Source organism: Solea senegalensis, linkage group LG1 (genome assembly GCF_019176455.1).
Source record: "Solea senegalensis isolate Sse05_10M linkage group LG1, IFAPA_SoseM_1, whole genome shotgun sequence".
NCBI lineage: Eukaryota > Metazoa > Chordata > Actinopteri > Pleuronectiformes > Soleidae > Solea > Solea senegalensis.
The window spans coordinates 29,572,048-29,584,928 of NC_058021.1; the positions used below are offsets into that span (position 1 = coordinate 29,572,048).

The following is a 12,881-nucleotide window of genomic DNA, read 5'->3' on the forward strand; positions in this document are numbered from 1 at the left end:
CTTCAGAGACAAGAATATACAGGAAATCAATCTTCGGTCAAAGCGGAGCTGCCTGGCACAGCCACACTATTTCCTCCACATGCACACGCTGTTGGTCTCAGAGTCACCTCGCTGATTGATTTTGTTGTGACAAAATGGAGTGGGCCATTAGCCTAAAGCACCCGCACTGATCTGTATGTTTTAACCGACAATAATTTAACCGCAGGATTAGTTTTTTTTAGTCGTGGATGTGATGTGTTTTCTTTTCTTTGTCTCTCGAGACCATTATTGATTAGCTGAAACGGATCAACTTTAGTGCAGCGTCTGCAGCATTTGGTTTGGCATTGAAATTGGGGCATTGAGAATAAATATTTGACTGTTATTTGTGTGTGACATTATCTTTGCTCCATCTATCATCTAACTGGCGCTGTAGCCAATTCAAGGTGACATGAGGTGAGGGGAAGGATCCTCCCTTGACAGCCACAGCGTTAAGATTGTGCCGATAAGAGAGCGTTGGCTCACTTCCTGATTAAGTGATTGATCCTCCTTTTTTTTTCAAAGTCATTTTGTAATTTTTAAATTGCATACGCCATACAACAATCATCTGTCACATGTGTCCCTGTTTCCCTTTTCAAAGTAAAAGCTCTCTAGTATTTCTGTTCCCTGAATCCGTCCTTTTATTGTGAAATATTTACAGGACTAGCAGCAGGTGTTTGGCATTTAATTGAGCACAGATGAGGATTTAGTGCAGTATTTCTCAGTCCTGGTCCTGGGGGGGACCCACTGTCCTGTCGTTATCGGGCTTTTGCAGCACTTGATGACAAGCCAGTCATTTGAATGAGGTGTGTTGGTAGCAGGGAAACATCATAAACATGCAGTGGAACTGTGGGTCCCAAAAATTACAGCCTGTTCCAAATGGTCCTCCAAATCCTCTGTAAAACATTGCAGCAGCTCTCATTTGTATGGATTTAAACTGCTGAACCTGCATCTATTTGGTCTGTGGGAAGAGGCATTAGCCATAAGGAACCAATCCTTATTTTTATGATATGATAATGTTTTGCCAGTATGTAATATGATAATGCTCCATCTTGTTTTAAACACTTAAATATTCAACTAAAGCACCATGTTTTTGGCTTTTCATACGTAGGTGTTTTGACTATTTCCCCTGTGGAGAAAACAGGTGTTGGTAATAAAATGAAGGGCCTGTCATGTTGGACTGGGATGTCTGAGCAGAGCGGACATTGTTAATGTTATAAGTTGCACCTGTGCTTCTCCTGACAAGTCAAGATGTCCACAGTGATAAGGGCTTGGACCTGTGGAAAAGTGGTTTCAGCTGCTCTATAATATCTCTGTGGAAATATTTCAAAATCAAACATGTTGAATAGATGCACGAGGAGCCTGACTTTGATAAAATGGTCAATTTGTATGATTTTCCCAAGTGATGAAACCTTTTTGGAGGCGCAGTGATGGAGCTCAAATGAATTCATCCTTGCTTCTTCAGTTTTCCTGCAGTATATTATTCGTCCCAGATGTGGCCAAAGAACATCCTGCAAATACAAGATGCACATAAATCAGTGAGATGGAGACTTCAAAGTGTGGAGTGTTCTGGGTTGAAGTGGAGAAAAAGAGTGACTATTATGTCGAGTAAGTGTCACATTTGAGATCTTTCCTCTGAAACACGGCCGAGGAGTGGACCTGCGGGATAAAGGTGAGGCTGTGGTTGGTGATGTGGCGCATCAGAATTAAAGTGCAACCTTTTGTCCTACTTATCCGCGTCTCTTCACTGCTGCAGCTGTGACCACTTCCAATTTAATGGCTGTTTAACAACCACTAAGCGAACTATGGGAAGAGTGAAAGGATGGACTTGGTGTTTTCATGGACAGATTTAGGCAGAGTGAAAGATGCTGAGGTGTTTTTTTTTGTCTGTGTCCATAGTTACAGCTGCTGAAAACATGTCATGTTACCACAGGTAATGGTCTGCACTGAAGTGGAGGAGAAATAATGTGTCACATGAAGTCCAGTAAGTGTGGTGATACATTTCCTGCCCGGTCGCAGACTCCCCTGTGGCAGAGCAACTCAAGACAAGACCTTGGGGCTCTCGAGCCACACTTCTCATTGGCAAACTTAAAGTGGAAGAAGTGCCAGCAGCAGTTCTTCATAGTCAATCACTCAGTCTCCTGAAATATGAGTGGAGACACTGCCTGACGGGGATCCTGAATTCCTACACGCCTCTATAACTCAGGAAGTGCTGTTTTCTTTCAAATCCTGCTGTCTCCTGAATGCCTGCAGCCCTCTGCTCCCGTCTTTCTTTTTTCCCCCCTCAAAGCATTAGTGTATAAATTTCATGCACTGACCAACAGCAGAGTAGACACAACCACCAATTACAAAAAGAAAGCCGCGGCGGTGACAGCCGACCTCGTGATGGTTAACTCCAGCTCTTTAAACCCTGTGTTTTGAGGTTTGATATTGTGTGCTCGGCTGTGTTGCTGGCTGCTTTGTGGCTTATTCCATTTGGATATTGTGTCCGGGGTTATTTAGACGCAATTTGATCAGAGACTCAAAAGAGGAAATCAGCCATTTTCTACAAAGCCCCACTTTAGATAACAATTAGGCCTGTGAGGGTTAAAGCCTTGATCAGTGGATCTCCTAATCTAAGCCCTCCAGCCTCCGTCCTCAAACATCTTGACACCTGTTCTCTCCGTAGACGCTGTGTTTCTGAGCACTACATTATCCCCCCTCCTCCTCCACCACCACCACCTTTCATGCTCTACAGACATAATTAACGCTTTGAGAGTTCAGACATTGGCTTTTATTTATAGTCTTCCTTTCACGCCTTCCTCCTTTTGGTAATTTGATATGCAAGAGTGGGCAATTTCTCACTGCGCGGTGTTTGTTAACTTCAAAGGTTAGAGATTAATTTGTTCCTTGTTTTCTCATTGAGGCGTCTCCAGGAATGGTTCGGATACAGTTCATTGTGTCGGGCCGTGATAAGCACATCGGTAAATGAGGGTGAAAAAGTCGGTTTAAATCACCATTATTGTTATCCAAAGCGTGTTTGTGCTTTTGTTTCTCTCCAAAATGAAGCCTTCACTCGGCTCCAGGTCCAAACAAATGACTTTAGTGAGGCATCACATCATTTGTAGACAGGGCAATATAATATCTGTGATGTGTTCTTTCTTCAGTAGGCAGGTTATTGTCTTTCAGCAGAAGATAGATCTCTATCTGCACTCTAATCTGAACCTCGGGGGATGTTTGTGTTGTAGTGCTTTGACTTGGAAAGATGCGACTAATTGTTGGCAAAACAAATTTCCCCGAGTAATGGAGCATTAGCGACTGGCAGAGCAAACCCTTGCTGTGTCACTCTGGAGGAGTTTTGCTAGGAAGTGCATTTCAGGAGCCTTCTGTGTGCCTTTTCCCCATGTGCACATGTGTCATCGTCCTGCCAACTCCACTCAATCCATTTCATTTCAAGTCTTAACTTCTCTCTCATGTGATGATTATCTGAGATTTAGCTGCATCTCCAGTTTAATCTACTGTAATTAAATTCTCCGTTGCATCACATTTGTACAGAGTGCTGTTTTTTTTCTCTCCGGCTGACCTGCGACTAACTTTCTCTTGCCCGTCAGCTCCTCAACTTTATGTGCTTGTTTAATGACAGGCTGCAGTTTTTAAGAGAGGATAAAAACAAGCAATAGCAGGTTAGAAAAACACACTTGGCTCAGCATAATAGTTTCAAGACAGACGTCTGGAGTCTGTGTGGAGTCTGATTTATGCACAGGCAGCAGAACATCTGATGCTGTGACTTGTATCAAACATGCTGTGTAGTTTAAATAGACAATTCCATTTTTAAATTAAATTAAATTCTCAGCTTGTTTTGACAGAGGATCAAATGAGAGCAGCCATGACTCTCGCTTTATTAACTCATCAGTTAAAATGAATATCTTGGGGATTCTGTCGGTGTCGCTTCGTTTCAGCGTCAGACATGGCTGATAACACTCTGTCAAGGGTTGTCGGGTTTTTTTCCAGCCTCAGTTTGTTGCCAGTGCTCTTGTTCGGAGGTGACCCTGCGCATAATTCAACTTGTGACGAGCCATAAAGTGAAACTAGACTGCGAGGCATGAGAGTGGACTGTGTCAAACAGAATCCCTGATCATCAACCTGCTCATTACACATCTGGTCATGTTGACTTTGTCGTAATTGAATTATGCTTTGGTTGATTTAGAACACTTTTTTCATTGTCGTGCTAAATATAAAACATGCACACAAAATTTGCTGGTTTTCTTGTATGTTTTTAATCACAAAGCAGTCAATTAATTAATTGAGAAATTAAGAGATTAAAAGCAAAAGAAGCAGCAGGTATTCACTCTTTAAGAAATGACTAGTTTGCTATAATAAAGAGTCAGGAGGAAAGATGGTTGTGATCTGGTAGGTCATGCATTTTGTGTGACTGTGTGAAACCGGGTTTAATTTCAGTTAGTTTCACGTCTCTGCAGGTTGTTCGCTGAGCTTTTGTTGAAGCAGCGTTGCCTGTGGTTCTCTTTTTTCCCATGTTTCTCTCTGTTGAGCTGCTGTTCCGTTGAACTTTTGATCCCTGACTCAGATAAAATATTCAGCTAGAAATGAGGTTGACATCTTGAATGCACTGGGGAGGCGTCAGGAGGTCACATCTCTGAATATTTCACACTTAACGACTGTCAATCATGTGCCAATTTGGGGCGATGAGCAGAGACTCGCCAAACTCATTGCCGACTGGATTATCAGGCTCAAGATGGTGTTGTAGAACCTACATTGAGGCAACCAGAGATAGAAAGGATGTAACTATGTTTTCACTTTCTTCTTTTTTTTAAAAATTGTGCACATCACACACTCTCAAGCAATGAAGCGTCCCCCCCCTCCTCTGTTTGCCAGTCATGTGTGACGGTCTCCTGTCAGCATCGGCGTGTCAGTTGGGAACCAAGAAAGGGGGGGAAAAAAAACCTGAATGAAAGCAGGAGTGCTGAAAGCACCTTTTATTCTGTGGTTTTAATGACCTTCTAAAGGTTCTTGAAAGGTTTTAGGTGCAACCAAATTATAGTCCCCTCTGGTGTTCGTGAATCAGAGGTGTTGACAGGACGGAGTCGGAGCCAACGAGGCTGTTTGACAGAGTCAGGGTGAAGGTATGCGGGGGCTTTCACAGGCTCTGAGAGAAAAGTAGAGGGAAGGATTTTCATTTTCACACAAAAGGCAAGGAGCAGGGTTGCTCTTAGGCAAAGTCCTGTCATTTTGGTGTGGGGGGTATTTAGGTGTCCCACTGGTATCTGACTCACTTACCCAAATGTTTGACAAAAGACCCAGAATTTCCTCTGGATAATGGGATACACCACTGTCCCTAAATCTGCACAAGTGAGACGCAGGTGCTTGTGCTCCCTTTAAAGACGGACTCACTGAGACGGATGCTGGGAAAAGAGCAGCCATTAACTGGAGCCCCCTTATGTTGTGGTCACGGTGTATTTTAAAGCGTCCACGGTTTGCCAGCTTTCCACCGTATATTAAGGAACTCACAAAGGTCCTTTAAAGGGTGGAAATAGATGTTTATTTGTCAGTGGAACGGTATGTGTGGATGCCTCTTGGATGAGAGTGTGTAACGGCTGCTGATGGGAAGTTCGAGTGGGAGAGATTTTCTCCTCTGGAACGTGCGTTAGAGCGATTCTCACAAAGTATATACATCTCCAAACAATATATATGTTTTCTTAGAAATCTCCAAATTTTGCATATTTATGCGATGAGGTTTTAAGTGCTTGTGGAGCGTCGTGTATTTTGAGGAAACAAGTGTGATGATGAGGGATGTAAAACCACATTAGGACGTCCACATAGTAATTGTATTAATCCACATTCCAAATGTTTAGACTCAATATGTGCTTTGCTTCTTGGCGGACATCTCATTTGAAACTGTTAATTTTGGAGGAAATATGTTCCTTGTTGAAGGTCCTGTGTGTTATTTTGAGAGAAATCTACTGGTGAGACGACACATTATAACAAACAGAGGACACCAGTTCAAGCCTGTATTATACAGTTGTTTAAGTGATTCTAATGATTCAGTAAACTGAAAATAATGCCTTTGCTCATCGCTAGTTTGTGTCGCGTGTCGGATTTTTTTTCCTTTTTGTCAAACGTCCACTATCAAATGGCACAGCCCAAATATAACAGCACGTTAGAATAATAGTTACACTGCTTTGTCAAACATTATTGTATTAGCTTCTCAGATTTTCTGGCTCCTTGACGGCTTGTCAACAAACGCACATTTGTGCAGCTGTTCATGTGGAGGCTACAACCATAACTTAATGTGTTCCCCGAAAGCAATTATGATTTTTATGTTGCTTCAAGTTGGTGGTGGTTCTTTCTGCCAAAATCTTTAATGTAGTTTGTTCATAACTACACACAGATTTCCTACAGACGGGTAACTAACTCTTCACGGCTCATATCAGACTCCAAACACGACGAGCTGCAAATTGTAAAGTACTTAAAATGACCGCCTTTCTTTTGCTGCACCTACAGACGGTCCTTTTTAGTTTCTGCCTTTGCTGATTAAAGTGAATCTGTTCTCCTTCACTGTAGGTGAATTAGCATCTTAAGCCTCTCTACTTGCCCTTCTTTCTCCCTCGGAGAACCACTGGTCGGGTGCCCAGAAATAGCAGGAGGAGGAGGAGAAGAGAGGACGACAAGGAGAAGGAAATGTGAGCGTGAGAGAGGAGAGAGACAGTGGGGAAAATGTGCCCTCCTATTTAAACCCAGTGACCTCTCGGTCATAAAAGAGGACCAACACATTAGTAATAAAAGGAAATCGGCAGTTTTCACTGTCATGAAGCAGAGATCATTTGCATAACTGCACCCTTTCATTGGAAGGACTGCTATGAAAATGAAGTTTATTACTAATTGAGCCAGGATCAGCAGGAGCTTATCTGAGTAAAGCTGCACATGAGCTTCAAGACAGGGAGACAAATCTTCAGGATATCACAAGACAAACGGAAAAAGACTTTCTGGACCAGAAGACAGACAAATTTGATTCCATAGTCTAACAATACCAGGACAAGGTTGCCCTCGATCAAGTGTCCCTCGAAAGTTCACACCAGCGAGTGAAAGCACGACCAATTTTCTCTCCTTAACCCCCAGTTTTGGTGCTGCCTCAACCATGACATGGGTGGTGGGGGTATATATATACAGTATATAGATATATATATATCTATGTATATGTATATATAGATATATATATAATTGATGTATAAGTTTAACACATCCTTTCACAGGAGGATAACATGAAGTCAAAAAGTGTTTACACATGAGATAAACTTAACTCCTGGTTCTCCGAGTTGTAGAGTGTGTTCCCCATTGATGGCTGAAAATGACATTAATCCGGTCAGCCAACATAAATGCTGTTATTAGTGGTTAAAAAAAGCTGAATGAACAGACTTGGATGATGCAGGAACTGCCTGAAACCATAAAACCTGCTGTACTTTTGTAATCAACCAAAGGAAACAATCGGAACCAGCAAATGTAAACAGAGTTGAGTTTTCTTGTAAGCAAATAAAAGTGATGTTTACAGTCTGTGTTATTCAACAACAGATATTGTGCTCCTCCATTAAAAAAAAAAAGTTTCCAAAGCGCACTCTCTGTAAGTGTTTTAAATTCTGAATTGTTTACATCCGCGTGTAATGGTTTGCAGTCTTTCGTTATTTGTGTTTTGTCGTATGTGTGTAGAGAAGGGAAACCGCTGGCAGAGAATGGGGGGAAAAAAGTAGAAATAAAGAAGCAGCTCTACATCTGAATATTATTCTTTGGCCTCGACCTTTCTGCCATATTAGCGTCTTTTAATCCAGAGGGAACTTTTCAAAGAGTGAACAAATCTTCAAAGAAACCTAGAGTGTGCATTCACTTTATCAGATTTGAAATATGTATAAATTCTAAAGAGCTGCAACTCACTTCTCACCAGATATCCTCTGTTATTTGCTTATTTCATAGAAGTAAAAGAGTGTAATGATGAAGCATTAAGACGACAACTTTGTCACGTTATTGTCTGTAACTCTTAATAACTGCAGCTGAACACAATGATCCAGTAATTCATATCCACTCAGGAAGTAACAGGCTCTTGAGGGAAACGATTACTTATCATGACACAGCACTTTTCACACCTTCACGTCGCACTCCGTCACAGGCTCAGTTAAGGCTCGATTAATCAAGTGGGTGTTTGCATTAACTCGGTGCCATTTCTCTCCTGTCGGCTGTGTCTCGTCACAGAAGCTGGGATGGGATGGAATGAAACGCGTGAGACTGCGGTCCGATGGTTTGTGTCGTGGCTGCTGAGTCATGCTTAATGTGCATCTGTTTCAGGCAGCGAGCAATGAGGGAAAAGTCTGCAGAGACTGTGAATGATGAGGCGGAGTCGCAAGATTAATGGCCTAAGCGCTTGCTGCCACTGTGACTTTGACTAGTGTCTTAAGTGAAAGTGAAAATCTCTCACTGCCATATTGTTGTTGTTATTATGCCTGCACAAGTCACCAGTACGTGTAGCAGATTTCACTTTGACTAATGGCGCGTTCACACCGAACGAGGAGCAATTTCTCCTCTTGTGCAGGATCATTTGTGTTTTTACTCGCACAAAAACAAAAAAACAGCCTGGGGCTAATGCTGGGGAACTCAATTTCAAAAGGGACCAGGCAGTATTGCTCCATCTCATGAGTGCTGTGGTTTCATCATTTTGTCTGTTTTTATGTGCATTTTCGATTTGGGCATTGAAAAAAAGCACCTGAACTGAAACGCAGAACACAAAAATTGCATTCAAGTTTTCACGCTCGAGGGAGGTGGAAATGTTGCCATATCAATAGAAGGAAGATGTGAATGAGTGGGAGAAGTAGTTTTAGAAACTAAACGAGGATGTCTAGAAATGTTGACACCGAGACATACGGCAGATGTAGCAGGTGAGAGGAGGTTCGTGTGACCTGATTCCTCTTCTTCGTGCACGAAACTGAAATGACTTCAATAATGAATTGAAGCAGCAATGAAATGCCAACATGCTGTATATCAACAACTATTGGTGCTCTTTATTTACCTCATTAAATTTCACCTCATTATCCTTTCATGGCGACACAGATTTGAGTACGACTCGACTGCTTATCTCCTGTTATTTGCATATTTTCTTCCTTCTTTAAAGTTCAGATTAAATTTGTGATACATTTTAGTGGAAACCTTGTCCCTCACAATACGGGGATGGTGGATGAGTGTATTTTGTCTTTCATGAAATAGTCTTTGGAATTTGTGTTTCAGGATGTAAATATTCTATGATTCTCTTTGTGTTCAAAGGTAGCTTTGCACTTGCACTTGCAGTTAAACGCACCACCTTTTAGTTCAATTGTAACTTGGTAATTTAGCTGTGGACCATGCATTGATTTCTTCGTTTTTTTTTACCTTCCCTCAGGGGTTTCTTACTCGTACATGGAGACACAAGCGGGAGACGACGACGCACCAGTGGACGTGAAGCTGTACAGTCACCGGTGGAGGAGATGGGTCCCCCCTAAACCTCTTAACATGGACACTAACAGAGCGAGTCAGGAGCAGGACCAGGACCAGGATCCTGAGCAGGAAGAGCCTGAGGGGTTTCCAGGTCTGGTCTCAGCAGAGGAGGGAGACAACAGCTCCCAGATCGAGGTACAGTACACGTCCACTCACACAGACAGAAGCCGTTCATCATCATTTATGTGTGACAGTTATGGATGTGAGGTTGCTCACCTGTAAATGATGGGAAAGCATTAACTTTCCAATGTGTTGGACATTGTTATTTAATTGTGTGATTTGGCTGACTTGGCAAACACATACACACTATTGTATTCCCACACAGGCTTTTTGCCTCATTAGATCTCTTCTGAAGAGGAGCGAGGCAGCTTGATTTCTCATTCGTTGATTTTGGTGAAATTTGTTCATTACTGTGACTCATAGTTTGTACGTTTAAGAGTAATTTCACATAAATGTAATCCATATAGATCATCAGCCACATCTGTAGTTATACAACTATCTTAAGTCGTCCAGTTTAAGTTGCTGCCATCCATCCCATGATGCACGACTTGTGCAACGTGATTCACGTTTCATAGCTGAGTGGATCTTAGACTTATGCTGCTGGCCATGACATGAGGTCTGCGTATTCCCCAAAGACCTATCTCACCCACCAGCATAACTCTGTCCGTTTACAACCCGAGCACAATTATACTGCCGGGCCTGATGTGAGGTCACATTTGTCCCCAAAGAGGTCATGTGTCCCGTTCTGTTAAAAAGTCTGTACGGATTCATGAAAATAATTCCAATGATCCTGAACCAGTAAGAACTGTGTGGGTTTCACAGGGGCTTTAAAAATGTTGGATTTTATGCTCCTTTAAAAGTCCTGGTGACATGATTCATGTTCCAGTCCAGACTTTTAATATAGGCCTACAATACGCTGCAGCTCAGCCACTGTAAAGTGACCACCAGGTCCACAGAGAAGTCATGCGGTCGTTGAGATTTCCATTTTTTCTTGTCATCTTTGCAGCTTCTGATCACGTAAATCAGTAAAATCCTGAGCTTGGGCTTGTTTTTGTGTTGACTTGTTTGAGAGGTTCATGTCTACTTTTACGAGATTCATGCAACTGACAATACAGTGACAGAGTAACATTAGTACAAATTGCTTTGCTATATTTAAGTGGACTAACAAGAAGAAACAGTGTATTCATAAAAAGATGGTTTGAAAAGGTGCATCTTGGAAGTAGCCACCATGTTCCCATTTGGACACATGCGTGGACACCAGGTGATTGACAGCTAGTGTCGTCCAATAAGAGCCTGGTTGCAGGTTCCTTAATTTAACCATAAAAGGACCAGAGAATGTCCTGTGAGTAAGTGCTTTTGTCCATTTTTCCAGAATGACGTTCAATATCTGGCATTATTTACAATTCACTGCATGTTAAAATAGTGTTTTAACAACAGGTGTTCTTCAAACTCTCCCCTCTCCGGCGACAAAGATGCTGATTCTCCGGCTTCCTGAAACAACACGAGTAAAATTACCAGAATAACCACACATTGGCTTTGACGTGCAACTTTTTAGCTTTTAGAAATCATTGTAATTTTTTCCGATAGCACAAACCATCGCCCAACTACTGTAATGCAAAGAGCGCTTTGGTGTTAAAGGATTCATTTTGCAAACATAAGACTATGTCCCATTTGTTTTGTTCAGTCCATGGGGACAGATGATTGGGGTCAGGTTAGTGCCTCGCATCAGGAAGCCACTCTGCTTCTGCATTGCTGTGTAGAGTTTGCATATTCTCTCCACGTGTGCGTGAGCTTTCGTTGACGTACTCAGACTTCCTCAGGCTTCCTCCCTCGGTCCAAAAACATCATGTGAATATGAAATGGTTATTTTTCTTCTGCACGTTGGCCCCGTATTCGTCCTCTCGTCTCATGCCGACTGGGATTAACTTCACTGACCCTCAAAGGATAAGCAGTATAGATAATCGATGGATGGACATTTGTTAACATAATGCTAACAGACAGTTTGCTGTCCTGGATTATAGATCAGTCTTATTATGGCAGTCCAGATTAGTGCAGCTAAACAACTGCAATTGTGCAATAATCCTTTGTATCTAAATGGAATGATTTGATAAAATCAGCTGTGCCTAAAAATACTCCTTGATCACTTCCTTGGAGCGATTATAAATCTCCTTTGTGTTAAGTAATGAAAACTATGTCTGGGCGAGGCCTCAGGATCTCAGGATTAATATTACATATGACATCAGCCCTCAGCCCTCATGTGTTCATCTACCTTCTGTGTGAGTGGAGCCTCTTAAACACGACCTTGGAGAGACCGATGAATCCATCCTCTCACATTTACAGTTGCAGTTACAGGTTGGTGCACCTGCTGAAGATTTACGCTTCTGCTCTGTTCCCGTGTTTGTGTGTATGTAAATAAAAGGCATCAACCACGTCTCTTGTTGTGGCTCCTGGGCCGGCGCGTAGCACTGAGGCATTCAGTCAAAATGATGGCGGCGGCCCGGGTTTAGACAGCTCGTTAACTTTTCCCGTGGCTCACAGTGTCGCGTCTCGCAGCGAGGAGGGTGGGAGCTCTGATCGTGAAGCGTAAACACTCATGCACACACAGACATGCACACACCCCATGCAGATGCAGGTGCACCGCTTCAATGTTCATACGCGCGCAGCTGTTCTTCTTTGGACGAACAAAGAGCGCCTGAACAAAGCCCTATCCTCGACCTTATCCATAACTAGTCCCTCGGAAATTAGATTCTGCCTCATTAGGATCAGAATCAGGTCCCCATGAGGACTCCTGGTCCTAAAGATTTCAGTGTTTGTACCAGGAAAAAGTCCTGAAAAAGATCACAAAAACTTTTGTGCAGCTATTGTTAGGAGTTCTTGACATTCTTGTCAGCATTGGCTTCCATTCATTTGAACAGCTTAACCTTAACTTACCCAGGATTGCCATCCTAACACTTTTAGGATCCAGATAAATAAGCTTCTACCTCATAAGGACCAGGCTTTGATTCCCATGAAGACTACTGGTCCTGAAGATGGGTGTGAAGGTGTGAAAATGTCCTAAAGAGGTCACACTCGCTTTTACCTCCCACCGTCACAAGAAAAACTTTTATTTTTGGGAGACAGAAACACTGAGCTGAAGTCTTCCAGCAGCAGAGGTGAATGGTTTTACATTCTGTCTTTTCTTTAATGAGAAAGCTTTAACCGAGGGAGGAGGGAAAAGAGCAGAGGAACCGCCTTTCCTCTAAATGACAAACTATGCCCTTCGACACTTTCACCCAGCCATATATCACCAATCTGTGATGGCGAACACATTCCAGGACTTACTTGGTGCCACGATTTATGTCTGAACACACCTGTTTCCT

At 42.5% G+C, this 12,881-nt stretch overlaps 1 protein-coding gene across 3 annotated transcripts in view; it reads left to right on the forward strand.

Moving 5' to 3' along the window:
- The window catches only part of plxdc2b (plexin domain containing 2b), an 85,169-nt gene that overhangs the window by 25,906 nt on the left and 46,382 nt on the right, over window positions 1-12,881 (forward strand). For all 3 annotated transcript variants that reach the window (XM_044030948.1, XM_044030957.1, XM_044030965.1), the window contains one exon: window positions 9,428-9,657. In XM_044030948.1, the coding sequence (XP_043886883.1) occupies window positions 9,428-9,657 (230 nt within the window). The remainder of the gene's footprint in view (window positions 1-9,427; window positions 9,658-12,881) is intronic.